Raw genomic sequence first — 25884 nt, 5'->3', positions numbered from 1 at the left:
TGGCAACTTCAGCTTTTCCACCCATTGGTGCCGATATCGTCGAACAGCCAACAGCTAAACGCCGAGACATCCAAAAAATCAAGTCACTGCAGAGATATCTCAATGTATGACAATGTATCGAAGGAGTCTGTTCATTATTAGAACTACAGCTTAGATCACTAATACACCTATTCATGGGGATAATGTGGTCTTGTGAGTTTAGTTTGCACGCCAGGATTAAAGATGGTATGAAAAAGAATTACTCAAATGCATAATAAGGTGTTGTGTTTTTTCATACCTCATTATCAACGATCTTTGAAAAATTTCACACCGAGAAATACATAATTTGGAGGCGTTTTACTCACAATGGAAACATTGAAATAATTCATGGTTCTTACTTCTAAAATATTCACAAGAGGGAGATTAATCAATTTAGAGTAGTAAAAAATGCCTTTTCATAATCTGTTCTGGTGCCGCGCTAATTTTTTTTTTTTTATCTTCGCTTATTTTTCGTCGGCCTATTTCCGCCACTTTAGTGCCAATCACCGACATCAGGGAGGCGACTCCACCTGTTCCTACCTATCAGACTCAACAACTCATGAGCCGGGCCAACTTCTTTTACTTCCGCTCCGAAGGAAGACGTAACCAGAGATTTTTCGCCTCAGAAAATCCCAACGACGCCAGCTGGGATTGAACCCAGGCCGATCGGATTGTGAGGCTGTTACGCTAACCATACAACCACTGGCGCCGTCAATGCCGCGCTAATTAAACGGAGGAGATAACTATGAAATGAAGGCATTGTCCATTCCGACATTCTAAATAGCTTTTGCGCATGCAATTTTTTCAAATAGAACCCAGATTATCCACGGAATTGAGTGGAAAGATCGCCGAACATCGCGGATATGCCAATAAAGGACTTAGAATGAGGTACAAACACAGAGAAGTAGATCATCCACTCGCGGATAATCGAAGTCCTACTGCAAATTGTTCTCATTGGAACGAGTCCCATTCACTTAGAAACACATTTTATAGTTTCAAACATATACACTGGAGTCGCTTTTTACGCGGGGGATACGTTCCGCGTAAACAAAAACCGCGTAAATCCCAAAATCCGCGAAAAAAAAACCGCGTATATTCCAAAATTCGCGTAAAATAAAACCGCGTAAATTCCAAAATCCGCGTAAAAATAAACCGGGTGAATTTTAAAATCCGTATAAAAATCTAACAAACAGCTAATAAAAATGCGGCTCATATTTTAACAATTGATTAACTGATTTTCTTGTGTGCTGCAATCATGATATCTGTATCTTCTTTTATTTCTCAGCTACTAATCAGTGATACAATACAAACTTATTTCGGTAAAAGTCACACCAATTAGTACATTGAATTTGTATGCGGTTGATATGTGCTGCGTAAAAAACCGCGTAAATATCGAAATCCGCGTAAAAATAAACCGCGTAAGTTCCGAAATCCGCGTAAATTCCAAAAACCGCGTAAAAAAGGCGCGTAAAATAAAACCGCGTAAAGAGTGACTTCAGTGTACACACAACTTTTTAGTTCATATTAATGATTTGGATATTGTTGATTGATTTATTTCGATTGCTTCTTAGCAATTTGTGCATTATGTGTAAGAGGCCTCAAGGCTCAACCCGCTGAATATTCCTCGTTTCGTCCGACTTTTTTTCTACTTGCTTGTCTTCTATTGGTTCCGGCCTAAGCAATAGCAGCGCTTTTCTAGAGGCTATATGTACATACTCTACCTTGTTTCTGTTTTCAGTAATCTAGCAAAACTCTAGGGGCACAATTCAATTAGTCTATTTATCATCGTCTGATTCTAGGGTCATGATAGCTACGAGAAGGGTTTCTAATGAATTGGTTCTACACCTCCACGATCGCAAACACCCTAGGAGTGCTTTTGAGAAGGTGATCGCGTTTTCTATCTGTACACAATTTACAGCTATGGGGAAAGGCTGTGGTGTGTTTTTTTAGGTTTAGTAGTGGTGAACTGTAACAATTTTGGGGATCTCTTTGCGCGGTTCTATACTGGATGTATTTTTTTTTGTTTCTTCTGGTGATCACTGCCCTCACTCACTGTACTTACCGATGTAGTTCTTGCCGAACAGCTGCATTCCCATCACGGCAAAGATGAAGATGATAATGCAGAGCACAAAGGTCAGATTACCTAACGCACCCATCGTTCGACCCATGATGGAAATGAGTAAGTTCAACGTTGGCCACGATTTCGCTAGCTTGAACACTCGAAGCTGTTTTTTTAAGGTGGGTGTGTGTTTTGTGGTGAGGTTTTTTTTCGGTGGATGTGTTGTTATTGTTTCATGAGCAGAATTAAATTGTTTGTGTTAACAGAGCAAGTTTAGTAAAAGAGGAGAAAAGAGAAGAAGAAAGAAGCATATCGGATGAAATATTTGACTCATCCCAGACACTAATACTTTGGATGAAAGGATTTGTGTTGTATGTTTGAATTTTTATACAATAGTTTCCGCTAATCTATAAATCTACAAACTAATTGGTTATATTCGCTAAGTATAATCCTTTCATACAAGTGGCACGCAGGTGGCCACAGTCGGTTGAGTTGGGCGTTGCAATCCAAAAGCAGTTGATTATTATTTTCTAAATAAAATTATTAGGAAATGTTTCGTGAGTTTTTTCTTCTTCTAATATTCGCTTTTGAGTTTACCCTTTGCAGGGGAGCAAATTGGCGCATTAGCTTTGTTAGTGGTGACTATTTTGAAGGCATTCAGGCAATCAAATTTCTAGCTATCTTGAAAGATAGAAAGGCTTTGCAAACGAGAGTTCATAGGGTGGAATCTAGTTTCAAAACAAAGGGTTGAAAAAGTAGAAGAGCGTAAAAGGCCGCATTCCGTATGCGCATTGCAGCCGAAGGAACTCTCGAGGACGGTACCTGTGTAGTTCTTGCCGAACAGTTGCATCCCCATCACGGCAAAGATGAAGATGATAATACACAGGACGAAGGTCAGATTGCCAAGTGCGCCCACCGTGCGGCCCATAATCGAGATCAGTAAGTTCAACGTTGGCCACGACTTGGCTAGCTTGAACACTCTCAGCTGTGGAAAATTGGGAGCAGGGAATCGGGTTAGTATCGATGGATTTGGACCGAGGGTTAACGAGAACGGATCGATTGTCAGCGCTGTCTTGTTGGATGTTTGCTAAATTTTACAATCTGTGCAAAATATTTCCTCAGTGTTTAGTAAGATGGGATTGTGAGTTGGACTTGCATTCAAGAATGCATACAATACTTTTAGAACATTTTTTCAAGGCTGCTGAGACAGCGCTGACATTTGGAAGGCCGGAAATGGAAGCGGAAGAATATAATAATTTTCATTTTCCCCACCCAATTATCTGGTAGACAGATAATGCAACTCTGATTCTGCTGGATGTTACTAAGAATCTCACATTTTATGGATTATTGAGAAAAACACTCGCATTCTCTTCGCCGAAAGCGGTGCATCGGTACCTGTACTTACCAAACGGAATGAACGTAATACTGACAATCCCTGAACACCTTCCAACCCGAGCTCGAGCAGAGAGAGTGCCACGATGATGAAATCAAAAATGTTCCAGCCCTCTTGAAAGTAATACTTGGGACTCATCGCTATCAGCTTCATGGTCGCCTCGATCGCGAAGGTCGCCGTAAAAAACTAAAACATGAAAATCAAATCACATACCAATAACGATCTGAACAGGGATTTCGTCATATACTCACATAGTTACCACTCTTGAGGGCCTTTTCCATGTCCGGATCCATGTCGTGGTGATCCAGGGCCATGAAAAGCGTGTTGACCACGATGCAGAGCGTGATGAACAGCTCGACGAACGGATCGAACACGATGAACGATACCCACTCCTGGAACTTGAGCCACACCCAGCAGCAGTCCCACACGCAGAACACGTCGATCATCCGCATCAGGAACTCGAGCGCCTTGTCTTTGAACGTCGGACCGTCCTCGTCGTCGTCCTCTGTGGGGAAGTAGTAAACAGAGACTGAAAAAAACGGGCCGCGGCGGGAGAAGGGAAAAGAACCGAGAAGGCCCAGAATTAGTGCTGGCGAGCTTGACTCAACTTCCTTGATGTTTTGTTTCGGGATTTTGGCATTGCATTTTGGAGGGTTGATGGCATCTTCTTCGACGATCGACTGCTTCGTCTGCGTTTTTTGTTGTTATTGTTGTGGAGAGAGAGAATAGTCACGAACCTATAGTGTATAATGGCCAGCACTGAACAAAGCTCCAGCGTGGCATTTTGTTGTTGAAAAATATTATTTCAAGACTTTTTTTGGTTTAGTTTTGACTTGTGTGCTTTTGAATCTGTTGTTTCACTGGCTACTCCTGTCCTGCATTTTGTATTGGTTTGCTAAGCTCTACACTAGATTATATGTAAATGTGTACAGACGGTGACTACTGAACAAGCAGTCGTTGTGAACGGACTACTTGAAAAGCTATTGTGCTAAAATCTAAAAAAAAAAACTTTCTAGGCTATTCGTTGTGCATTAAGCATTTTTTCGTTATAATGTGAACTTTACACTGTAATAAACTTCAGGGATAGACTTGATTCGAAAGAATTAACGGCTATAACAGAATATTTTTCCACTCTCTGCTTTTGGAAACTATGTGGGATCTCAATCGAATATTTGTTTAATAATTTTTTCAACATCTTTTGCTGTTCTAATAATACAATGTCACAATTAACATGGGCTCTTACAGCGATTGTTTGTTGCTGATGATCAACAAGTCAACAACATATGGATTCACAAAATAAAACCGGATGACAACTACGATCTTGATGATATGTGTCCACGGATTGATTGAGAGGTTTGGAAAGCGAAAACAGGTTGATGCTGCCTTAACGATTTCTCCAAAGACTCCACATTAGACAAGGTTCCACGCTCAATTGCTATTGACGAAATGAAAGGGATTTCGGGCCCATCGAATGAGAGCTGTTCTCATTGAGTGAATCCAAAGATCTCAGAACTAGTGAGAAAAAAATGTTGATGGGACAAAATATAATAGCCTCATTCATGATTCGACAGCGAGGCTCCGAAACGGCGTTTGTGAAGGCCGATGGTTAGAGTTTTGCGTTGGTTTCTTAAAGGGCCTTTTTCAAGGTTAGAGGTGAATGAACTAAAAAAAAATCCACAAAAAAACAGTTTCTATTTTGCTACCGTGTTGAGCGGACGGAGCGGAAACTTGGTTTTGCTTCAGAATGCATTCTTAAAATACGAACAAAGCAAGCACTGGTGCGCAGAAGAAAATGATTAAGGAGTGTATCGAAAAGTCTTAAACATTTAACACGTTATTACACACAAACGGGTGAACTTTTTCTGTCGTGTAATCAGAACACGCTTTGTTTACATTTTAAAAAATCGAAATGCAAGTCATTTAGTCGCGGTCATTAAGTTGTTTTATAAATGTCGCGGATTGATTTGTAAACTAAAAAGAAAATTGCACAATCGGTGCACCGAAAAGGGTGTTACATACCACAACATAGCAAAAAAAATCAAAGTTTGTCCAGAAAGTGTTAAACGAATCGTCGCAAAGATCGGTAATAAGTGTTCTTTCGAGGATCTCAGCCGAAGTAGACGAATACCCGCACCAAGTAATCCCGAATTGGACCGAAAAGTTGTAAATTATATTCAGAAGAACACTGCCCATGTTTGTATAGGAGACGTAACCGACAAAATGAACAAAATCGACTTTTTCGCTGTTTCGCATTCTACACAATGTAATACGTATGCTCAACATGCGAATAAACATTTTTTGTTCGAAAACAATTGAGCAATTTTGACAAAACGTTTTCGAAAAATCACTTTTTGTACGCATAACGGACGTAGTTCCATACAGCTTTCATACATCGTTCGAAAATCTACAATTGCCAATATTATGTGCCATAAGCTAAATCTACATTTGAATCACATTTTTAGTAGAGTCCGAACAAGCCTTTCATGATAGTATCTTATCACTTAGCATTTAATAGTTGAATATAAGAAACAATTGACACGCTACTTATATAGTTACCATTCTCTGTTCACTGCACTGCGATGAACGTAGAGAAGCAATTTGTTTTTTTTATGTTGGAACCACTTGAACTTCTGCATTTGCCTTTTCAAGTAGATAATGAAACAATCAAATCAGTAGTAAAGTATACATACTATTGGTTCTTAGCCTTATCACTCTTCAAATTCGACATCGACATTAATTTTTCATATAAAATAGAAGTCATGTAGAAAATTTCAAAAGTGGGTACAAGATGGTAAAACTGTTTTTGACAACCTTTGTGTAACATAAAATTTTTATGAATTCTCGAAACTTCGAATTTTTGTATGTTAACAATCATTTTAAGCCACAAATTATGAGTTCTGGTGTGATTTAAAACAAAAAAGTTCTTAATTAGTTTCACCCTAAATGCAGCCATTCTCGAGATATTTAAACAAAAATTCTAATTCATTGTCATTTTTATAGTAAACCGTTGAATTTACCTTTTACTATAAAATTCCTAGTATTTCTAAAAAAGCTCATAATATATATATATATATATATATATATATATATATATATATATATATATATATATATTTTATCAGATTATTTTCAGACACAATTCTCCTTCAAGATTTTTCATCCACTTGCGAATAACATGTTTCTCCGTTACATGGAATAAATGTTTTATACAGAAAATATAATACAATACAGACAGCCCTAAATCGGGCAATTCCTTCCTCGAGTTATGCTCTTATCAACACATTCGGCGATCCTTTTTTTTTGGGTATAGATAGAAGAAGATATAGGAGTGCGTTTCATCACATTAAAATCCATTTCCAGTTTCGAACAAAGATCAATTTCGCTAGCGCAAACATCAAATGGACTAACAGCACTTGTCACTATGTAATTTTAAAACATATGGGAATTAAATTTTCCGAATTTTCCCTTTTTCCTTCAGAGTTTTCCGAAAATTGTCAATTGTCATATTTGGTTGGAATATTTTTGGTTGAAATATGTGTAATATTTTTATGGGACCCCCTCTCCATTCTAGAGGAAGGAGGGGTATCATACCATTATAGAAACATTTCTGATACCCAAAAACCCTCACATCCCAAATTGTGCTTGATTAGTTCTTGAGTTATGCAGAAGTTTGTGTTTCGTTTGGATGACAGACCCCCCCCCTCGCCTTAGAGAGGGAGGTGGAGAGTCTAACCATCATAGAAACATTTATTGCACTCTAAAACCCCAATATACCAAATTTGGTTTCGTTTACTTGATTAATTCTCGAGTAATGCAGAAATTTGTGTTTCATATGTATGGCAGACCCCCCCCCCCTAAGAAAGGGGGGAGGAGTATCTAACCACCGTGAAAACATTTATTGCATCCTAAAACATCCACATGCCAAATTTGGTTTCATTTGCTTGATTAATTCCCGAGTAATGCAAACATTTGTGTTTCATTTGTATGGCCGCTCCACAATTTTCCCTTTTTCCTTCAGAGTTTTCCGAAAATTTTCAATTGTCATGTTTGGAGGGATGTCATACCATCATAGAAACATTTCTCATACCCAAAAACCCTCACATCCCAAATTGTGCTTGATTAGTTCTCGAGTTATGCAGAAATTTGTGTTTCATTTGTATGGCAGCCCACTCTTAGAGAGCGGGAGGAGTGTCTAGCTGTGTGGTTTCGGTTTATCGCTGGGGAAAGGAATCACAAAACCCGGTTAGTTTCCGCACGTCTTACCTGCTTGACGGTTGAAGAGTCAAAGGCAGGAAATAGCGCGGGTCGCCATAGAGAAGTCGACATTGATGTTGACGGCAAATACGTAGGGTTGCCGTCTATAGTCAGCACATGCCGCCCTGCCTTAAAAACTTCAATCCGTACCACACACTAACCACCATAGAAACGTTTATTGCACCCTAAAACCTTCACATGCAAAATTTGGTTTCATTTTCTTGATCAGTTCTCGAGTTATGCAGAAATTTGTGTTTCATTTCGAAAATTCCTAAAAATTCGATGTTCCACAAAGTTCGTCAAAAATAGTTTTACCATCTTGTACCCATTTTTTTTTAAATTTTCTATAAGTCTTCTATTTCATATGAAATAATAAAAAAAAAGATATGTATTTTAGATATTGCAAATAAAGTTTTTTTTTGTTAATTAAAAAAAAGAGTACCAATTTTTTTTCCCAGTGTATAGCTTTTTTCACTTTTTAACATCAATAATTTATAACTCTTTCTAAGACGCTATTACGATACGACTTATAGTTTTTGAGTTATAAATTATCAAAATTTCTCTTACTAAAATCGATACGCACTTTTCAAAAGTTACACTTGAGTCAGAAAATTCCCGAATGCTGTGGAAAACTCATATTTCCTCCAACCCAAACGGAATACAAACTTTCATTCGAATCAAAAATACAAAGTTTTAAAATCTGTATTTTTAGTTCGATTTCATTTGAAATTGCACATTATAAACATTAGTGTTCAAATTAAGAATTAGATTGATCCTAATAAATATTACAACTCTGATCCGTTGAGATACCAATTGCTACTTAACACGTGGAGTCTCGGCCGATTGAGGGGACCGACAATGAAATTTCCACCTGGCCCTTTTCGGTCCCTCTAGATCAGGGGTTCTCAAAGTGGTCGATATCGACCCCTTGGGGTCAATATGGAAACTATGTTACGACTTTCGGGTATCCCGAAAGGAGTATCCGGTGTTAAACGGCATCTTCGCAACCAGGAAAACGGCGAGCGGTTACAAGTAGCTCGATTTACGAAAGAAAAACCAATGTAAGCATTAGCCTTTGTATTGAAAATTCGTTTGATTGTTCCTAAAGAATACAATTGCTTTGAGCTGTTGAGGTACTGATCGCGTTTCCGGCTGTTTAGAAGTAGGAATACAGCTTAAATTCATACCCATTCGCTTCCCAAACTTCTATGACCCGTGAGTGACTGATGCGTCGCTTTAGAAACAATTCAAGTCAACCATCGTCACAACAGTTATCTACATGGACCATCTAGAGCCGCTTATTGTCCAAATTAAGAACCGTCTCAACTCCCCTAGGCCGCTCATCTAAATGTTCGCCCTCCCTACAGATTCATAAGGATATTTTTCGGTACACGATACAGGTTCAACTACACAACTGACAACGTAAGAAGGTCAATTGAAGAACAAAACTAGTATCGGACGAGGAGGATCACCTTTCTGTCTCAAGGTTGAAACAGAGATCCACATAGCGAGGATGCAGAGCGGACGAAGTTCGTGATCATCAACGACGACGTCAAAGTTTTCATACCACCCTAGAAGCAAGGGTGGAATGAAAACTTTGACGTCGAACTGCTCTTTCTATCCATTGCTGTACGGAAATGTTTCTCTATTGTTCCAATATATAGTTCCGGTAACTGTATCTCTGTTATACCAGGGACACACATACAGCTGTACTTGCGTTGTACGTGTACAGCGTTGTACAGGTACCATCGTACCATGACAGACATACTTTGGTTGTACATTGTACCGTATGTCAAACTGACAATAAGAAATTTTTCCAATTTTCACCACATATTTCAATGAAAAAGGTTTGTATTTAACGTCTAAACTATCAAACACTACAAGCCTCCAATATGAGTTATTAACTTATGAGAAAATCAATGAAAAGAACGTTTACCATGTGCTTTGATTCGGTTTGTTCATGCTACCCACCACCAACCGTCTATGGCGCTGCGCACAGTACAACTGTAACCATGTCTTCTTCTTCTTTCTTCAATGGCACTAACGTTCCTAGAGGAACTTCGCCGTCTCAACGTAGTATTACTTGCGTCATTTTTATTAGTACTTAGTTAAGATTTCTATGCCAAATAACACGCCTTGAATGCATTCTGAGTGGCAAGCTCTAGAATACGCGTGATCACAGTGCAAGTCGGAGGAAATTTCTTTGACGAAAAATTCCCCCGACCAGAACGGGAATCGAACCCGAACACCCGGCATGTTAGTTATGACGCTAACCACTCGGCCACGGGTGCACAACTGTAACCATGTACAGAGGTAAAATAGGTCGGTACAGGTACAGCGATTGTACTGAGTTGCTGGCATGGTTCTAGCGCTGTACATGGTGACAGACATACAATTTTCGAAGTACAACGCTAGTACAGTTGTATGTCTGTCATAAGTATTACCACTTATCGTGGCGTTTCCTTACAGAGCTGCCTAAGCAAGATCTTTGGAAATGTTTGTGCACAAGGTAATGTACAATGTATCTTCGATAACCAATACGGCTTCATGAAACATCGGTTCCCTACACCTAACCTAATGGTTTACGTTATCAGATGCGATGAATCAAGGCGTCGAACAGATAGCACAACCGTCTCTTTCACCTCTCGGAAGTCCAAACTTATCTTGCGCTTATCACATCACCAAAAAAGTTGGAGGTATTCAGTCGCATCGGTCGATAAAAGCGAATTATGAGCCTGGTTCTTCTTCTTGAATGGCGTTGACGCTCCCTGTGGAACTTTTACCGTCTCAGCGTATGCATTAACATTTGCATTAACTAATGTATTCTGAGGGGCAAGCTCTTGAATACGCGTGACCACAGCGGCCATAACGGGAATCGAACCTGAACGCCCGGCATGATAATGTGAGACGTTAACCACTCGGCCACGGGTGCACCTCATGAGCCTGGTGATATGCCATAAAGCCCTAAAACTGATGTTGCGTTTCGTGCGTCTTTAAAGTGGGCGGTTCCCTACCGTCTACAAGACCTCAACCCGTTCGTTGATCCTGGTGACGGAACTCTGCGAGTTGGTGGTCGTTTCACGAAGGTTTTCTTTCTGTAAATCGCAACCAGATGTTACTGCTAGCGAACCATTCTATTCTATGACTGCTGGTCCGTCATGAACAATAGGATATCCTCCACAATGGGCAAAGACTTTGATCCTTAAAGTTGTGCGCCAACGGTTTTGACCGTTACAGGTTTAGAACGATATTCAGAAGGTAATAACGCAGTGTATTACATGCTTTCGAGCAAACCCGATTAAGACAACGCAATTGGATTGGATTGCATTTGGATATAGTTCAATATCGAATGATACACAATGTGTCATGCAAGTAACCTCTCACGAACGTATAACCAAATATGAGTGAATCTTTCAGATACTTGCATGAATGACAGTAATCACTTGTGTTACACTAAATGATTAAACCAAGAGAGGAACGAAGACTGTTGTTTGCATATTTGAGCTGTACCAAACATCGCACCCCATTTTCGAAGCCTACACACAAGTTTTAACCGCATATATCGTCCCGTTCTACTATAGCGAAAACCACTGCACAGAAAAGTGCAGAGCGAGAATTGATACAAGAAAAATTACGTCATCATTCGGTCACCATTTTCGGAGAGCAACGAATGAGAAAAGAGCTAAAACGAGAGAGTTTTGTTTCTCACTGGAGCGGTGTGGCTAGTAAAACTATATATATATATATATATATATATATATATATATATATATATATATATATATATATATATATATATATATATATATATATTTCAAGGGATAGCAGCGTTAAAAATAGAAAATATAATCTGACTACCCTTCCCTAAGCCTCTATCAAGCTAAATAATCATATAGTTTACATTCTCTGAGACTTAAGAATCAGGCTACATTAGTTGAATATGAAACATTCGCTTTGCGTAGTCCGTATGATCCTGCTGTTTCATGATGCATGGAGTGGTTCGATATGTATATGTTAGAGGCAAAGAAGAAGATAAACTTTCTGCAGCGAAAGGGTACATGATGGTTTTACTTGCGTGCTGGTGAAGCGCGATCCGATGCAGAGTTGTCTCGTTCTCTTTTGTGTCGTGATTTGTAGCACGTAACAACAAAAGAATGCCGCTGGGGGGAATGATTTCTGTAAGATCATATTTGAACGAACGAAAGCGATTTTTTCAGTGAATGGATTAATTGGCAACACTGCGCATTGTTTATACTGCATTGTTCAATCTACTTCCGCTGACACCATGTTCTAATGATCCCAACGATTTAACTGTCGTACATCTGCACATTTTCTGCAATTCATCCCAGAACGGGTTCTCATAAAACTTTTGGAAATAGGGCTTGCCGTTGTGATTTAAATAGCCATAGAAGCGTGTACCAAACGTTGAGACACCTAATGTACATACCAATACCATTGCGACGCCAATTGTAGCTAAGAATCGTTCATCGTTATATCCAGACGAAAAATGAATAAGAACCGCTCGCAACCGAGGAAAAAATAGTGCCTTTGCTTCGGCTAATCGTCAGTCTCGTTCAACAATCAGAGTAGCCTAGAAGTGAACGATCTTCTGATCATCCCAAATTGACAGTTGATGCTCATTCGCTTCAGAATCTCTTGAGGGCAAGATGATGGATTCCTTCTTTCTTTACAAAATAACGCAAACCATTGAGTTTTTTCGTTCTTAGCTGAAACTCAATTCTAGAGCTTCTTTTCATTGCAAATAATAAAAATTTATTAACCGGACGAATTAAATAAAACAATGTCGTGATCCTATGTCATTAATGCAGTCATCCATGACAGTAACACATATTTCATTTTTCCGCTCATTGCAGCGCATGGCCCTTGAAAATTGCGACATTCGGGTATAAATTTCTGCGCTAGTGGAAAACTCTATGATTAAAAGATTAATAAAAGTATTTTGAGAAGAATAAAGTGGAAAATAAATGCACATTTGTCGCAAAACTGTTGTGTTATTCGTTCAGATAAATACACACGGTGATACACTTTTGGCGCACATTGAGAGCTGGCTTGGTACTTTGGCAATAGAATAAGTGGTCCGTTTTAACTGTGCCTACACTACAAACAATTGTGGTGAGTAACGTTTATCCTGATCTTCAGAATTATGTATGTTTTTGTTGTTGGTGTTGACTAGCGTGAATGTGTTTGTATAGTTTTGATTTTTTTGTCACTGTGTGTAGGTTATTGTTTTGAACTGACAGAAGTATGTCGAATTTGATGGTGGATTCATGTATGGAATGACAGTGCCGGCTTCCGAAGGCTGACGAGCATTAAATTTTTATCCGGTGCAGATTGATTGATCGAGTCGAGAGGATTATTGGTTTCATTCCTCTCGGCTGGTCATCACAAGCTATGGCAGGGATGAATAATGCGACTTCCATATTCGGATAACTAAAAGCTATCAAACTGAAACTCAGAATCTGAACCAATCGATTAAGGTAATGGTAAGGAACAAAAATTGATAACAGGAATGTTTTCGATAAATAAAATAATCTAGTCATATACTACTTTGAGAGAGAGTACAACTTACGACTCTAATTTACCATTGATGCAACGAATACTACATGTGGCGGTGGTGGAAGTGGTGAAGAAGAAACTATTCCTTCGATAAGTTGTGGTAATAAAACACATTGGAAAAAAAGAATGATAAAATGAATGTCATGCTCAACGTGCTTGATTTTAATAACTATTTTTGTCTGCTCTAACTACCGCGTTCCGTTCAGGACAGAAAGGTTTGACTAAACTACTAGCTGCTCTGGATGACAGATTTCGTGTTGTGAAAAACTATGATTTCCCGATCACTTACGACCTAAAGATGTGTCATTTTTTTTTGTTTACCGGCATTGCAGGTTGCGAAATTTCGAGACTCAACAAATTCATACGATTACGGGACACAGACACGGAGAAAATCTTACGCGGGATCGGCATTTAACAACAAACCTCTTGCTTCCCGAAATACACGAAAATTCGAAACACAAGAAAGTGGAGTCAACTAGAATTACACGCTAGCAGCAAAGGAAAGAGATACATGGACATAAACTGATTGGAAATGTCAATTATTATTGAGTATTGTTAAATTTAGTTTCTATTCTAAGAGGTTATGATAGAGGAGGGTAGCGAACGAGCGAGAAAACGTTCAGACGAAAGTGGGAATACAGAGCACAGTAGATAAACGAGAAGCGCTTCTCAAAAAATTCCATCGAGCTTGACAGAAAAGAAACGTCACAAAAGGAAATGGAAAGTAACACGAACAAAAACAGTAATGATTGGATTTGGTCCAAACTAATGTGTGTGTGAAAATGTGGTCACCAAATCCAATCATGTTTAGACAGAAGTGAGTGTAAATTTTAAGTAAACAGAGAAAAATATATGTTCTCAAACAAAATACAAAAAAGTTCGTGGGACCACATCGAATTACCAGGGAAACACTACACGGAATATTGGCTCAGTGACAATATCATTGTTCTGTTTTCCACAACTCGATATTGTCACTGACAAACGGACAAACGAAAGTTGGTGTAGGTTTGTAACCGCTGTTTATCAGTTCTTGTGAGTAGTATTTGGGAAAAGGTGACAAAAAGTTTTACACATGTACACATTCATCAAAGATACGCTTTCACAGAGAAAGTAACCAAAATGCAAAAGTTACAAAAAAATGATAATAAAAACGATTCACTTCAACCGAAATGATCACAAAAGCTAACACAAAAAATGAATCTGTGAACAAAAAAAAGGACCGCACGTAGAAATTAGGTGAGCGAAACACAAACAGTCGCGTGAGGTGGTAAAATGAAGGTGAAATTGGGGGGAAAATGGCGATAAATGGGGGATGTGGATGTGTATAAACAATTGACGATTGAGATGAAATAATCGTTGAGGAGGACTGATGGCGCATAGATATATGATTTTTGTATGTTTCTCCTCCGGCATGGTACCCAAATTACCTCCGTGATCACTAGCTCTACTATGCCGACCAGCAGCTTGCTCGATGATATCGTTTAACACCATCACATCTGAAAAAATGGGAAGACGAAACGTTAAAACAATGCGTTTTTTCAATTTTTTAGTTCGTTACGGGATACCTTTCATATCTACTACGGTTTGGGTTTGAGAGGGCTCGATGAAAGGATTGTCGTTGTGTTTTATTTTTCCAGCTTCGTCTGTACAGTCTTGTGACATATCCTGGAAAAGAGAAACCACATATTATGATTAGTTTGAGTTGACGTATACGTTAGTCGGAATTCAATCAGATGTATTTGTGCTAGGAATATGGTTGTGGATCATCTGTGCAGCTATATAAGATACGCTATATGTTGTGTGTTGGGGCTTTTCAAAAGAAAAAAAAATGATAGTAGTTGACATTAATGTGTCGATATATTTTCGCTACCAGGATATATCAAACTAAAAAGTGTTTCAGTTAGAATTTGGTCGCTTATTTTTATTCACTCTAGTTGTCACATCGAGAAGCTATTGAGAGCGTTTTGATCCGGAAGGTTTGTTTATTCAGTAGTGAAAATTTAATCAAGATTGATGGACGTTATCGACGATGAAACGCGAAAAAATTCTGCACACTCACGTTGAGAACCTGACGTGGTCACGTTGAAAGATCGCAAAATTCCTGAAATTTCTAAAATCGACTGTAAATACCGTACCCAAACGTTACCGGGAGAACCTTACGATAGATCGGGCGAAACTGCTCAGGCGTAGAGGTGGAACATATGACCGGAATTTACGAGCAAAGATAATCAGAGCAGTGCACAACAATCATGGGCTCTTCTTGCGGTATTTGGCGAAATAGTTCACGGCGAACCATAGTATTTGTATGCGAGAAGGCTTGAGGTCGTCACAAAACCTGGTTGGAAACACTGCGAGGAAGCTGTACGAGCAAGTGTTGATCAAGTACAAAGGATGTATTTCGATGGACGATGAAATTTAATTCTGTAAAATTTTCTGAAAAGATCTGCATATCTGTATTTTTAACCAAAAAGTCTGTATAAAAAATCTGTATCGAAAAGTTAAGGGGGGGAAAATGAAAATAAAGGTTTATTTTCACTTTGAACTTATTTTTCTTATTTATGGGTTGTTAAAGTCGTGTCAATACAACAAAAAAGATCATAGACAAGTTTTTCTCCTCTGAATTGTATGGTGCTTATACATGGTTTTGTTGTACTTTGCCTTCAAATTTTCTATAAATTTCATCGTTGAAGCTCTTCCTTGAGCCGATACACAGTTATTCGCTATCAAAATAGTGTCCATAATTGTGGGAGCAAACTAACTTCCGGACTTTGTTTTGTTGACAATGTAAAGCGAAAATATTCGCTCAACAACGCTGAACAATGTCTTAAAAAAATCTCTTACAAACGACCTTAGCAATGGATACAAAAAATTAGTAACTGCATAGTCAGTTTAGTCATAGGGTCATTTAAATGAGTCAATACGATTGGTGGATTGATTACGCTCATACTTAACTTGGAACGAAAAGAATACTTTAAGCTCTTCAAATCGCTCAAGATTTCGCTTAACAACTGCCTCAAACGAAAGCCATCTCGCTGCGTTGCGTTCATTTTTTTCAAAATCTACGCTCTGTAATTAATAATAATGTTAAAACTGAATTTAAAAAAAAAATCTGTAAATTCTGTATCTTTGCTGATAAGCTGTAATTCTGTATATAGAGATTCTGTATCTAAAATTTGGCGAAAAATCTGTAAAATACAGAATATTCTGCATACTTCGCAACCCTGGTTATATCTGTGATATAACCGCAAGTTGGACGTAGGACTACCGTTGGATTGGCAATCAATGAGTAACAAGCATATAGCTCTTATACATTTCAACTTTCGATTAAATAGAAGACCAGATGCTAGCCCGGCGGCAGACAATAAATTGGGAGAGAAGAGTATAGTGCTCGGCGACTGTTCGCGACCGATAGCGCAAAAGAGGAGCAAGTATTCCATTAACTAAATATCTTTATCCATCCCTATCCTTTTCCTCATCCAAACTTCTCCCTCCCTTCCGAAATGAAGTGTGTGGTGTATGGCACGAACACATCCAGCCTCGAATATACCCCGACGTAAATAGTATATCCCGATGCACACAGCATCAGGAACCAAAACGCATACGAACAAGTAATCCCTACCAATATCATGACCATTCCATATCCAACCTTTGAAAGTATAGCATCGCAAAAATAAATCCATTTGTGTTCGAAAGTATTCCAAAGTGTTTTGATTATCCAGTGTTTAATTTTCTCAAGTATCCCAATCCTGAGCTATTAACATCCAGGCCTGCTTCAGCCGAAGGATCCGCCTTCTTCTCAATGGTGTGATCCATCAGCGACCCTTTCCATGTCACTTCGCAATCCCAACTAAATGGATTTCTTCCTCTTCTTCTTGTTCTTCTTCTTCTTGTTTTTCTTCATCTTGTTGAATTATAAACACTTTAAACGTTTGCAGTTCATTCGTCTCTTGCTCTGAGAAGGGCCCTCGGGGACAACTCAATTCAAACTTTTTCTTCACCTGCCATGACAAAGACACTTCATTGTCGTTCGACGCACACATCAAACATCAAATGGCGTCCTTGAAATGGATTTCCGAAAGGGCACCACCTTACATACATATTTGTGATTTCATTAGCCTTTTTTCTGGGCAATTTTTTAGCTATTGAGGTTTAAGGTTCAATAATCAATAAGCTTACAACATATAACTCTCAGACATTTTATCTCTTGAAATGCTTACAATGCACTTCGGTTAGCTGGAAAAGAATCATTAACGCTCAGAGAGGAATCGATTTCTCCTTGAGAATGCCGAGCACAAATAATACCCCCTCTCCGCTAATTAGAATCATCGATCGATTCTGGCATTCGTCAATATTAAAAAAAAATATATATATATAAAAAATTAAATATCTCCTGCTTCCATCAAACAATATGATTTCTTTTATATGGTGGAATATTCTCTACACCATATTCCATTTTCTCCGATATCAAATTCATAGCCAATAGCCCATATGAATAAAAACTAAATTCAGCTTTAAATACTTTACTCGAATCGAGCAGTCGAGCAGTGAGATTGAGTTCCTACTACGTTTGGTATGAATAAAAGTAACAACTGAGTATTTACGGACAAGCAAATTCGATTTGAAACCAAACCTAAACCATCAGTTGACAGATGTTTGACAAAGTAAAAACTATGTTCGAAATTCGAACATGCGTTAAAATAAACTGACCAGACGTCCTGCGTTACGCGGGACAGTCCCGCATTTTAACAAAATGTCCCGCGCAAGGTTCCATCCCGCGAAACGTCCCGCTTTTGGCAAAAGAAACGAAAATGTCCCACGATATCAATATATTTCAATATCACAATTTGATCATGTTGGAAAATGATTTTTATAAAAGTTCCCTTTTGATCCGCAGGGCCCAACGTTAGTCAGACAAAAGTTCATCTTTGGTCCCCTAGCTTGGTCAGGGCTTAACGTTTTAAAAAAGCCATTAGTCCATTTTTTTGAATGCATACGTTAACACTAAAATCGATGAAAAATGAATTGGAATTTTCGAGCATTCCATTCGATAATTTGAAGAAAATTGTAGAATTTGAATCGTGCTTGCCAGGCGTAAATGCTCTGATTGAGCGAGTGATTTTCGGGCGTAAACAAATTCTAAACCACCGAAAGATCACAACTGAGTGCCGATACTCTAATAATACTGATCATTTTAGACTCGCTAAACTATGGTTTTTGTTCACATAACATATATACATAACGTTTTGTTTTTTGTGTCCCGCGTTAGACCTCTGACCATCTGGTCACTTTAGTTAAAATGAAATTAGTAAACTGAGGGGCTTAGAATGCAAGGGGTGTAAGTGACTTGATCGATTTCTCTTCATCAACTTTTTCTTTAGTTCACAACTCAATTGCAAATTGCAAACGTTCCAATTTAAGTTTGCTATAGAATCCGATAGATGAGGTGCTGTCCTATCTTCCACATTGTCAAATACAGTTGGGAATTTATTTGCAGCCAAGCTATGACCACAAGAGAGAATCGATGTAGAGAAATCGATCAAATCACTTACACCCCTTTCATTCTAAGCCCCTCAACTAATCTTTTATTCATACGGATTCAAGTAAATACTATGAAAGTTTACTTTACTTGTAAATGGGCAGAATAAATTAATATTTTTTTATTCATGCGGCCTAATGTCACCTTTTATAAACAATCTGTATCGAATTGTCATCCACACTTCGTTTTTCGCTAAACGCTCCATTCGCTATTTTTCCTTAAACCCATTCGCTGCTAAGGACGAGTATACTCGTCTTTGATTCAAATGAAACTAAAGTCTCAAGTTACATGATACGAATCAAATAAAATTAATAAAAATAAAATACCTATTAATGACTCTATCAACCAACCTGTATTTCGCGCGGCGAATGACGTGAGATGGCGCAAGTAATAGTATTTCATCAGGTGAATGACTCAACTATACATCCTAATTTTTTTTTTGAACGATTGGAAAACGCTCGAAAGTATGTCCCATTTGTATTCTAGGTTTTCGTACGAATCAAATCCATTCGAACTTTCGAAAATTGAACAATTCGAACGAAACGCCTATTCTAGTTTTACGAACGAATGCGTTTTTCATCTGTCTGCCAAACGTCACTTTTTTCTTGCGAATCCCGTTCGTTTGTTTAACACGTTGACTGCCACGTCAGTCACCGGTGACTGACATCGAGTTTTCGCTCAAGCTGCGTCAGTCACCGATGACATATGATAATAAACTAAAATAAGCATATAAGCATTCCCTTTCGAACAAAAATACCTTTCACTACGATCAGAAACAATAGCCCTAATATGTTCGAAAAAATCCACAGCGTCGTTATAAAACCGTGGAACTCAACGTGTTAATCAGTATTCACGTTTTTCGGACAATTCGAGCTCAAGTTGTATTGGTCCTAGTGCTCAATCTATTATAGAAGGAATTGAGTCATTGTGAATTATGAATATGAGTCATGAATTATTAATATTTTATTAATTTATTAATTTATTTATTAAAATTATTAATACTTCATTTTTGTGATGCGATGTAATACCGGTCTCAGTAAGTCCTCGCATGAAAATCGCTTTCATCCTCCTAGTATTGATATCATTTTCCGCTGTACAATTGCCCATGTTGCCGCAACCTTCAACACACTCGCTAAAGATGTTCGTCACCCCGTCATATACATCAGTCATTCGCTAACTGGACTATCTTCAACTGGACTTATCAATAATAGACGTCATCTTCAATTTGAAGTATTGATTTTACTGTTTTGCAGTCCAGTTAGCGAGTTAAATTCGATAATTGGGTTGATTTTCCGACCCAATTAACGATTGATCACTGCATGGGTGACACTTTCATCGTTGCTTTGATCAAATCTTGCATGAAATTTGATTGATGTATGAAATCTTGCATCTGATGCTAACGTTCGAAAAAGGTCTTGTTCGAACGAATTCGTACGAAAACAAGAATGTGTTTTTCGAAATTGTTCGAACTCAACTGGGTCCTCTTACGTGCTTGTGATTTAGCACACAGTCTTCCTTTATGATTCTGCGCATAGTACGGACACTAATTCCAGACTCCTTAGCCATTTGACTAATGGAACGCAAGTGAGTGAACGAATTTTTTCTCTTGATCCCGTCCATACTTTTTCAGGTCCAGAATACAGTCGGCAAGTTGAATACCGATTGCCGCACAGAAAAAAAACTTCATTCTCATGGTGGGATACGGTGGCCCAAAATACATTCTGTCAAATATATAACGGGAGTTTGTAATTTTAAATATTCCCTCTGAACACTTTTTTTCTTTAAGTTGGCACTACTATCAGTGGTAATAATGTCAATTTTGAGCACGATCTGTCATTCAGTTTGTTTACAACGTCGTTAAGAACATGTTAACTTTAATTAGTTCGGCGATTTTTGATATGGATAATTCTATTGGTCGGTTTGATCGATACACCTTAGTTAGATGTACTTTCAGTATTTTTTTATATTTTTGTCTCAAAGCTATTGAGAATGGCATGAAAAAAACGAAAAGGTGAATTTTTCACCATAGATTCTATCATGTACCATATAAGGGCTCAAATATATGGTACTACTGCCAAAATGTTTTATTTAGTACCCTACACAATATTTTCCATACAGCTGCTGATTTGGTTTGGGGGACTTTTTACTCCCTTATCCAGCCAGACTTTTTAGAAATATATGAAATTTTTTTTGTACCGCGCAACACTGAAAAAAATCTGAAAAAAAATCACACATATCTAGAAAGTCGTGGAAACACATTTAAACATGAATTAGAGTAGTACTGAATCTCTAAATCACACAAAAAATTTACTGAAATTTTGATGAAATTTTTTTTTGATAATTTTTCTTGATGCACATTCAGTATTTTTTTCAAATTTTTATCTCGAAGCTTTTGAGGATGGCGTGATATAAACGAAAAATACCGTTTTTCACTATAGATCCCATGTTAAACCACCTAGGGGTTAATATCCTATACAATATTTGCCATACAGCTGGTGATTTGGTTTGGGGGCACTTTTTACTCCCTTACACGGCCAGCCCCTTTCGGTGGGTGTTTTTGGGCATGAGAAAATTCGCAGGACGACTAGTGCCAACAGAGCTCAATTTGCTTCAAAAATCTCCTCGCAATCAAGTGACCGAAGACATGCTTGAACGATCAAATTCTGATCTCACGTTCATCCAACGCATAATGACTGGCGACGAGACATGGGTGTGACTTTTTCCTATTTCTGAAACTCAAACTACCGTTTCGTTGATAACATTAAAAGTTATAAAAACGAATTCGTTGCGTAAACTGAAGGTAATTCCTGTATACAACTATCAAACAATTTTCGATAACTGGCTTGTTCGTCGGATTGCTTGCACCTGATAGGTTGCAGGCCATGTAACCAGAGTCCCTGACGAATGAGTCACCACATCAATTTCCAGCAGAGAACCAGGAAGAGGCTATCGACTACGGTGTAGTACCCGAGGAAGACGCCAGAGCCATTAGAGGTGTTGCAAATGGTTGGAGAACGGCTACCCAAGACCGACGATACTGGATAACTGAAACTCGTTTGACGTAGAATTCTATAACGGTCTGTTGCCACAGAAGAAAGTAAATTAGTATAACTAAACCTATTGACCTGAATTTGGAATACATGGTAATCATGTATGTTACTTTTGTATTCGATGAATTTGCGCTTCTCCACTATTTGCTTGAAAATATTTTTTGTAATTTTTCAGATTATATGAAACAAGAAAAAAAAAATCTAAAAATAGTTGAATACAAATCAACCATTTGAAACGCATTGACATAGATCCGACGATTTCACCCTTTGCGAATCTATAGTATCTTACAAACCCTTCAAAAATAGATAACCACAAATCATCTCCATTTTTATCGTCAGAACTCTTGACCCTAAATGATCGATAAACGTTTGAAAAGGGTGCTATAGGATTCACCGCTGGGAAAAGGATGGACCCTGGATGCGATGTTCCATAACTATCTATAAATATTAGAATGTAATGTGTGAAAGAGTGTCAACGTTAACTATGGTCCTAGGAACCCATTGAATGAAAACGAATACATTTGCCCGGGTGAGAGAAGGTGAGCTGAGCGAACGGTAAACAAAAAATGCGTGGCCTTTTCGGTAGGTACTTACAAAATCTCGCTGCCCCTTGTGGTTGGTGTCCGCGTAGGACATGTTGGCCGCCATGTTCGGCGGCGGCACGATCGAGTGATTGGTGTTGCGCGCTGACCGGTTCCGCAGGCGGCTCTCCTTCGTCATGCCACCGAGCAGGTCGCCGTGTGATGTGTACGAGATGCGAGATTGATGCGATGTGTAGGATGAATGTCGCGAACCTGTGAACCGAGGAGGGTGGTGCCATTTTGTCGTGGGTTGGATGGATGGTCGGTGGCGGTTGGTCGCAGTGTGGTCGGTGGAAATAGTTCTAATTAGTTGGCACACTTTGGACAAAAATAGATGCTTGTTTTGTTTTTTTTTGAGCAAGCATTCTAAACACTTAAACAGTATAAGCAAGTCTAGGGTGCAGTATTGAAAGAAACTCAAGAGAAAAACAATAGTTTCGGAAACAGCAGAATAGATTTTTTTTTTCGAAAAAAAAAATAAGACAGACAAAACAACACGAAACAGATAGGAATAAAGCAGAAACAGTCAACATGTTACTCAATTGGAATGAAAGAAATTAAAAAGAAAGCATTACTCAATAATCATTTGTAGTGTTTGTTAGAAGCGATCAAAATCAGTATAAATATGGACACTATAAAAAATATAAAATGTAATTTCTGTCGTTTTTTTGAGTATATCGGTTTTGAGCAATGAATTGAAATTAGAGATAAAAATTTGAACGATGCTTTTAAATAGTTGAAAGGAAATAATTGTACATCATTGATAATGATTAAGTTATGACTGCAGTTTTCGTAACAATGATGGACGAGTAAAAGAGTTATATAATTTTGCATGCCAAATCAGGGCAGCCATTATTCAATAGAGAATATACAATAGAGAGAAAGAGACAGATAGTAAGAAAAGTTTGATTTTTTGTCTCTTTTGACGTATTTGTTAAACAGAACAAGTATTTAACAAGAGAGGAATGAAGAGATACAGAAAGAGAGAAATTTAGATAGAGAAACAGAGAAAGAGCGAACAAATTTTCGAAACTCTAATTCGGTCTGGTTTGTTTGGATTGATTCGGCAAGGTTGAATTTTACTTTTTTATAGTGTACCTAAATTAGCATAGTATACTGGAACGATGATTGCACCATTTTCCTCCGACATCGGTGTGACCGCGTTCGAGTCATCAGCATATGGCAAATGTTCTTGTGCATCGAGATATGTTGAGAGTACCAATGGTTTCCTATCGCTACCGGGTATCACGAAACGTCCTCTACCGTTACGTATCGTAAACTGAGGGGGTGTTCCAGCAGGCAGTCACAATCGTCGCCAGGGGTCGCCAGAAGAGAGGGAAGACACACAGAGAGACACAGAGATGAGAGAGAGAGATAAAAAGAAGAAAACGTATAAATCGTTTAGTGAAGATTCGTCTGGATTTGTACCTGATGTGATCCTCTAGATCCTCTACGAAGATTAAATGGTGAACCAGGTAATGAAAGTGAAGCCTAGAAAGTAAGTATAGGTTTTCATTGGTTAGTGTGTTTCGTTCGTCTGCTTCGGTAAGCGCGGCTTGATCTCAAGTATAAGATTATTATAGTTATGTAGCTGGTTAAATATATGGTTTGGGTGGGTTTTTTTTCTCATCTAGTGGTTTGCTGGTCTATTTCCGGGTATCAGCTTCCACCGATACCGGGAGCAAGATCGGTGGATGTGTCTTGGTGTACGAGAATTGATCTATCCAGAAACGGTGTAGGTGTAGTTTTGTTGAAAGCTAATTTATTTTCTTATTGCGAACGGTGTAGTAACGGTGCTCTAGAAAGTCTCTAAATATATTACAAAATGTTTTGTTTACCAAATGGAATCACGTACAGCTCAATTGTGGTCCAGTTTATGAACTGAGCATGAGTGTTTCATACCTTGAGTGATCATGATTATTGAAGAACTATGTCACAGCAGCATTCTTTTTCACGTGAATTTTGAATATAAAAATCAAGGACTTTTTATTCAGTTCATGATCTATCATTCAATTAATTCTGATTTGACGTCCTTAGGCCTGATAGATTCGTTCGATTTCCAAAGATAGATAAAAGAGAATTATTGGCATGAGCACAATTGTTGAAATATTCCGAAATATCAAAGCATAAATATTTCCCATTCAAATTCAGTTTGTCCCTTCAGCAATTTTTTCCAAGTTCATCAACTTGTCTCTGATCTGATGTTTTATGGTGCGTATCCCTTAGTCATGAGCAGGGTTGCCTCATTTAATTCTGTAAAATTTTCTGGAAAAATCTGTACATCTGTATTTATACCAAAAAATATCTGTATTAAAAATCGGTAAAAAAAACGGAAAACAGGAAAAATATATGAAAGGTTTATTTTCATTTTAAATTTATTTTTTATATTTTTGGGATGTTACGTTGTTTCAATACAACAAAATAAATTATTAAATGGTTTTCTCTTAATCCTCTAAATTGTATGATGTTTATACATGGTTTTGTTGAACTTTGATATCATGTTCTACCTTCACATTTTAACAAATGAAAATGCGGCATTTGGTGGAACAATTTTTTTAAATCAAGATATCTTCACGACTCAACGAAAAAAATTACTTTTTTTGTAGAAAGGTAGATAAAAAAATGCACTGCAATAAAATTAATATTTAAAATTGAATCTTTCAAAAAATTTAGTAAATTCTGTATTTTTGCTGAAAATTTGTAATTCTATAAAAATTACAATTGGAATCTCTACTGTGGATCCCAGAAATTGTTTCAGTCATTCTCTCAGAATTAGAATTGTCCTGAGGATACAGTTGGGAACGCAAAGAAAATCGACATGAAGAAAGAATTACTCGGCATCCAATAGTCAAGAGACCAGTTTTATAGAACCTAAATCAAAGCGAACTGATTCTGTTGCAGACATAAATTTATATTAATCGTACATTATAAATAGGCAAAAACTGTAAAAGAAAAACAATGGTCCTATTCTCAACTTCAGACCCAAAGTTTTTTCAAGGCGTGTCAAGAAAATTTCCAACCCGGGAAGATCTTTGACAGATTGGAAATTGAACCCAATATCTAAAAGTGGCTACTTAGCATATGACAGAGATCTGTCACAATTCAGAAATACTCTATATAACCATCTGATAAAAAAATAGTTTACGACAATTCTGAATGAGCTCTCCCCATGCCAGTTTCCACCTCATATATTATTTCGTCATGACATTTTGAAGATCGAAAATTTTTTTCGATGCCAAATGACTTAAAAATGCATAAAACGTCGATTATTACCGTCTGGTGTCACATCGAAAAAACAATTTTTGGCCTAAAATCGACGTTCTGGGAGCCTGAGTGTCTTATTTCGAATGAAAATTTCGTTGGAGCTCGAACCGTACTCAATGAAACTTATGAAAATGGCGACTCAAAGGATGTGC

General features: G+C 37.9%; 1 protein-coding gene across 50 annotated transcripts in view; it reads right to left on the bottom strand.

Moving 5' to 3' along the window:
- LOC129765188 (sodium channel protein para) overlaps nucleotides 1-25884 on the bottom strand; it is a 338936-nt gene that overhangs the window by 62578 nt on the left and 250474 nt on the right. For 13 of the 50 annotated variants that reach the window (XM_055765144.1, XM_055765143.1, XM_055765149.1 and 10 more), the window contains 8 exons: nucleotides 23897-23959; nucleotides 23567-23747; nucleotides 22482-22681; nucleotides 14867-14966; nucleotides 14729-14797; nucleotides 3722-3999; nucleotides 3483-3656; nucleotides 2081-2243 (listed from right to left, as the gene is read on the bottom strand). In XM_055765144.1, coding sequence (XP_055621119.1) covers nucleotides 2081-2243; nucleotides 3483-3656; nucleotides 3722-3999; nucleotides 14729-14797; nucleotides 14867-14966; nucleotides 22482-22681; nucleotides 23567-23747; nucleotides 23897-23959 — 1228 coding nt within the window. Of the gene's footprint in view, nucleotides 1-2080; nucleotides 2244-2899; nucleotides 3063-3482; nucleotides 3657-3721; nucleotides 4000-14728; nucleotides 14798-14866; nucleotides 14967-22481; nucleotides 22682-23566; nucleotides 23748-23896; nucleotides 23960-25884 lie in introns of all 50 variants that reach the window. The other 37 variants (XM_055765192.1, XM_055765154.1, XM_055765147.1 and 34 more) reach the window with 9 other exon arrangements.

The sequence above is a fragment of the Toxorhynchites rutilus genome, chromosome 2 (genome assembly GCF_029784135.1).
Source record: "Toxorhynchites rutilus septentrionalis strain SRP chromosome 2, ASM2978413v1, whole genome shotgun sequence".
In the NCBI taxonomy this organism is placed as follows: Eukaryota; Metazoa; Arthropoda; class Insecta; order Diptera; family Culicidae; genus Toxorhynchites; species Toxorhynchites rutilus.
Note: the sequence above shows the minus strand (reverse complement) of the source record. Positions and strands in the feature narration are given on the sequence as shown.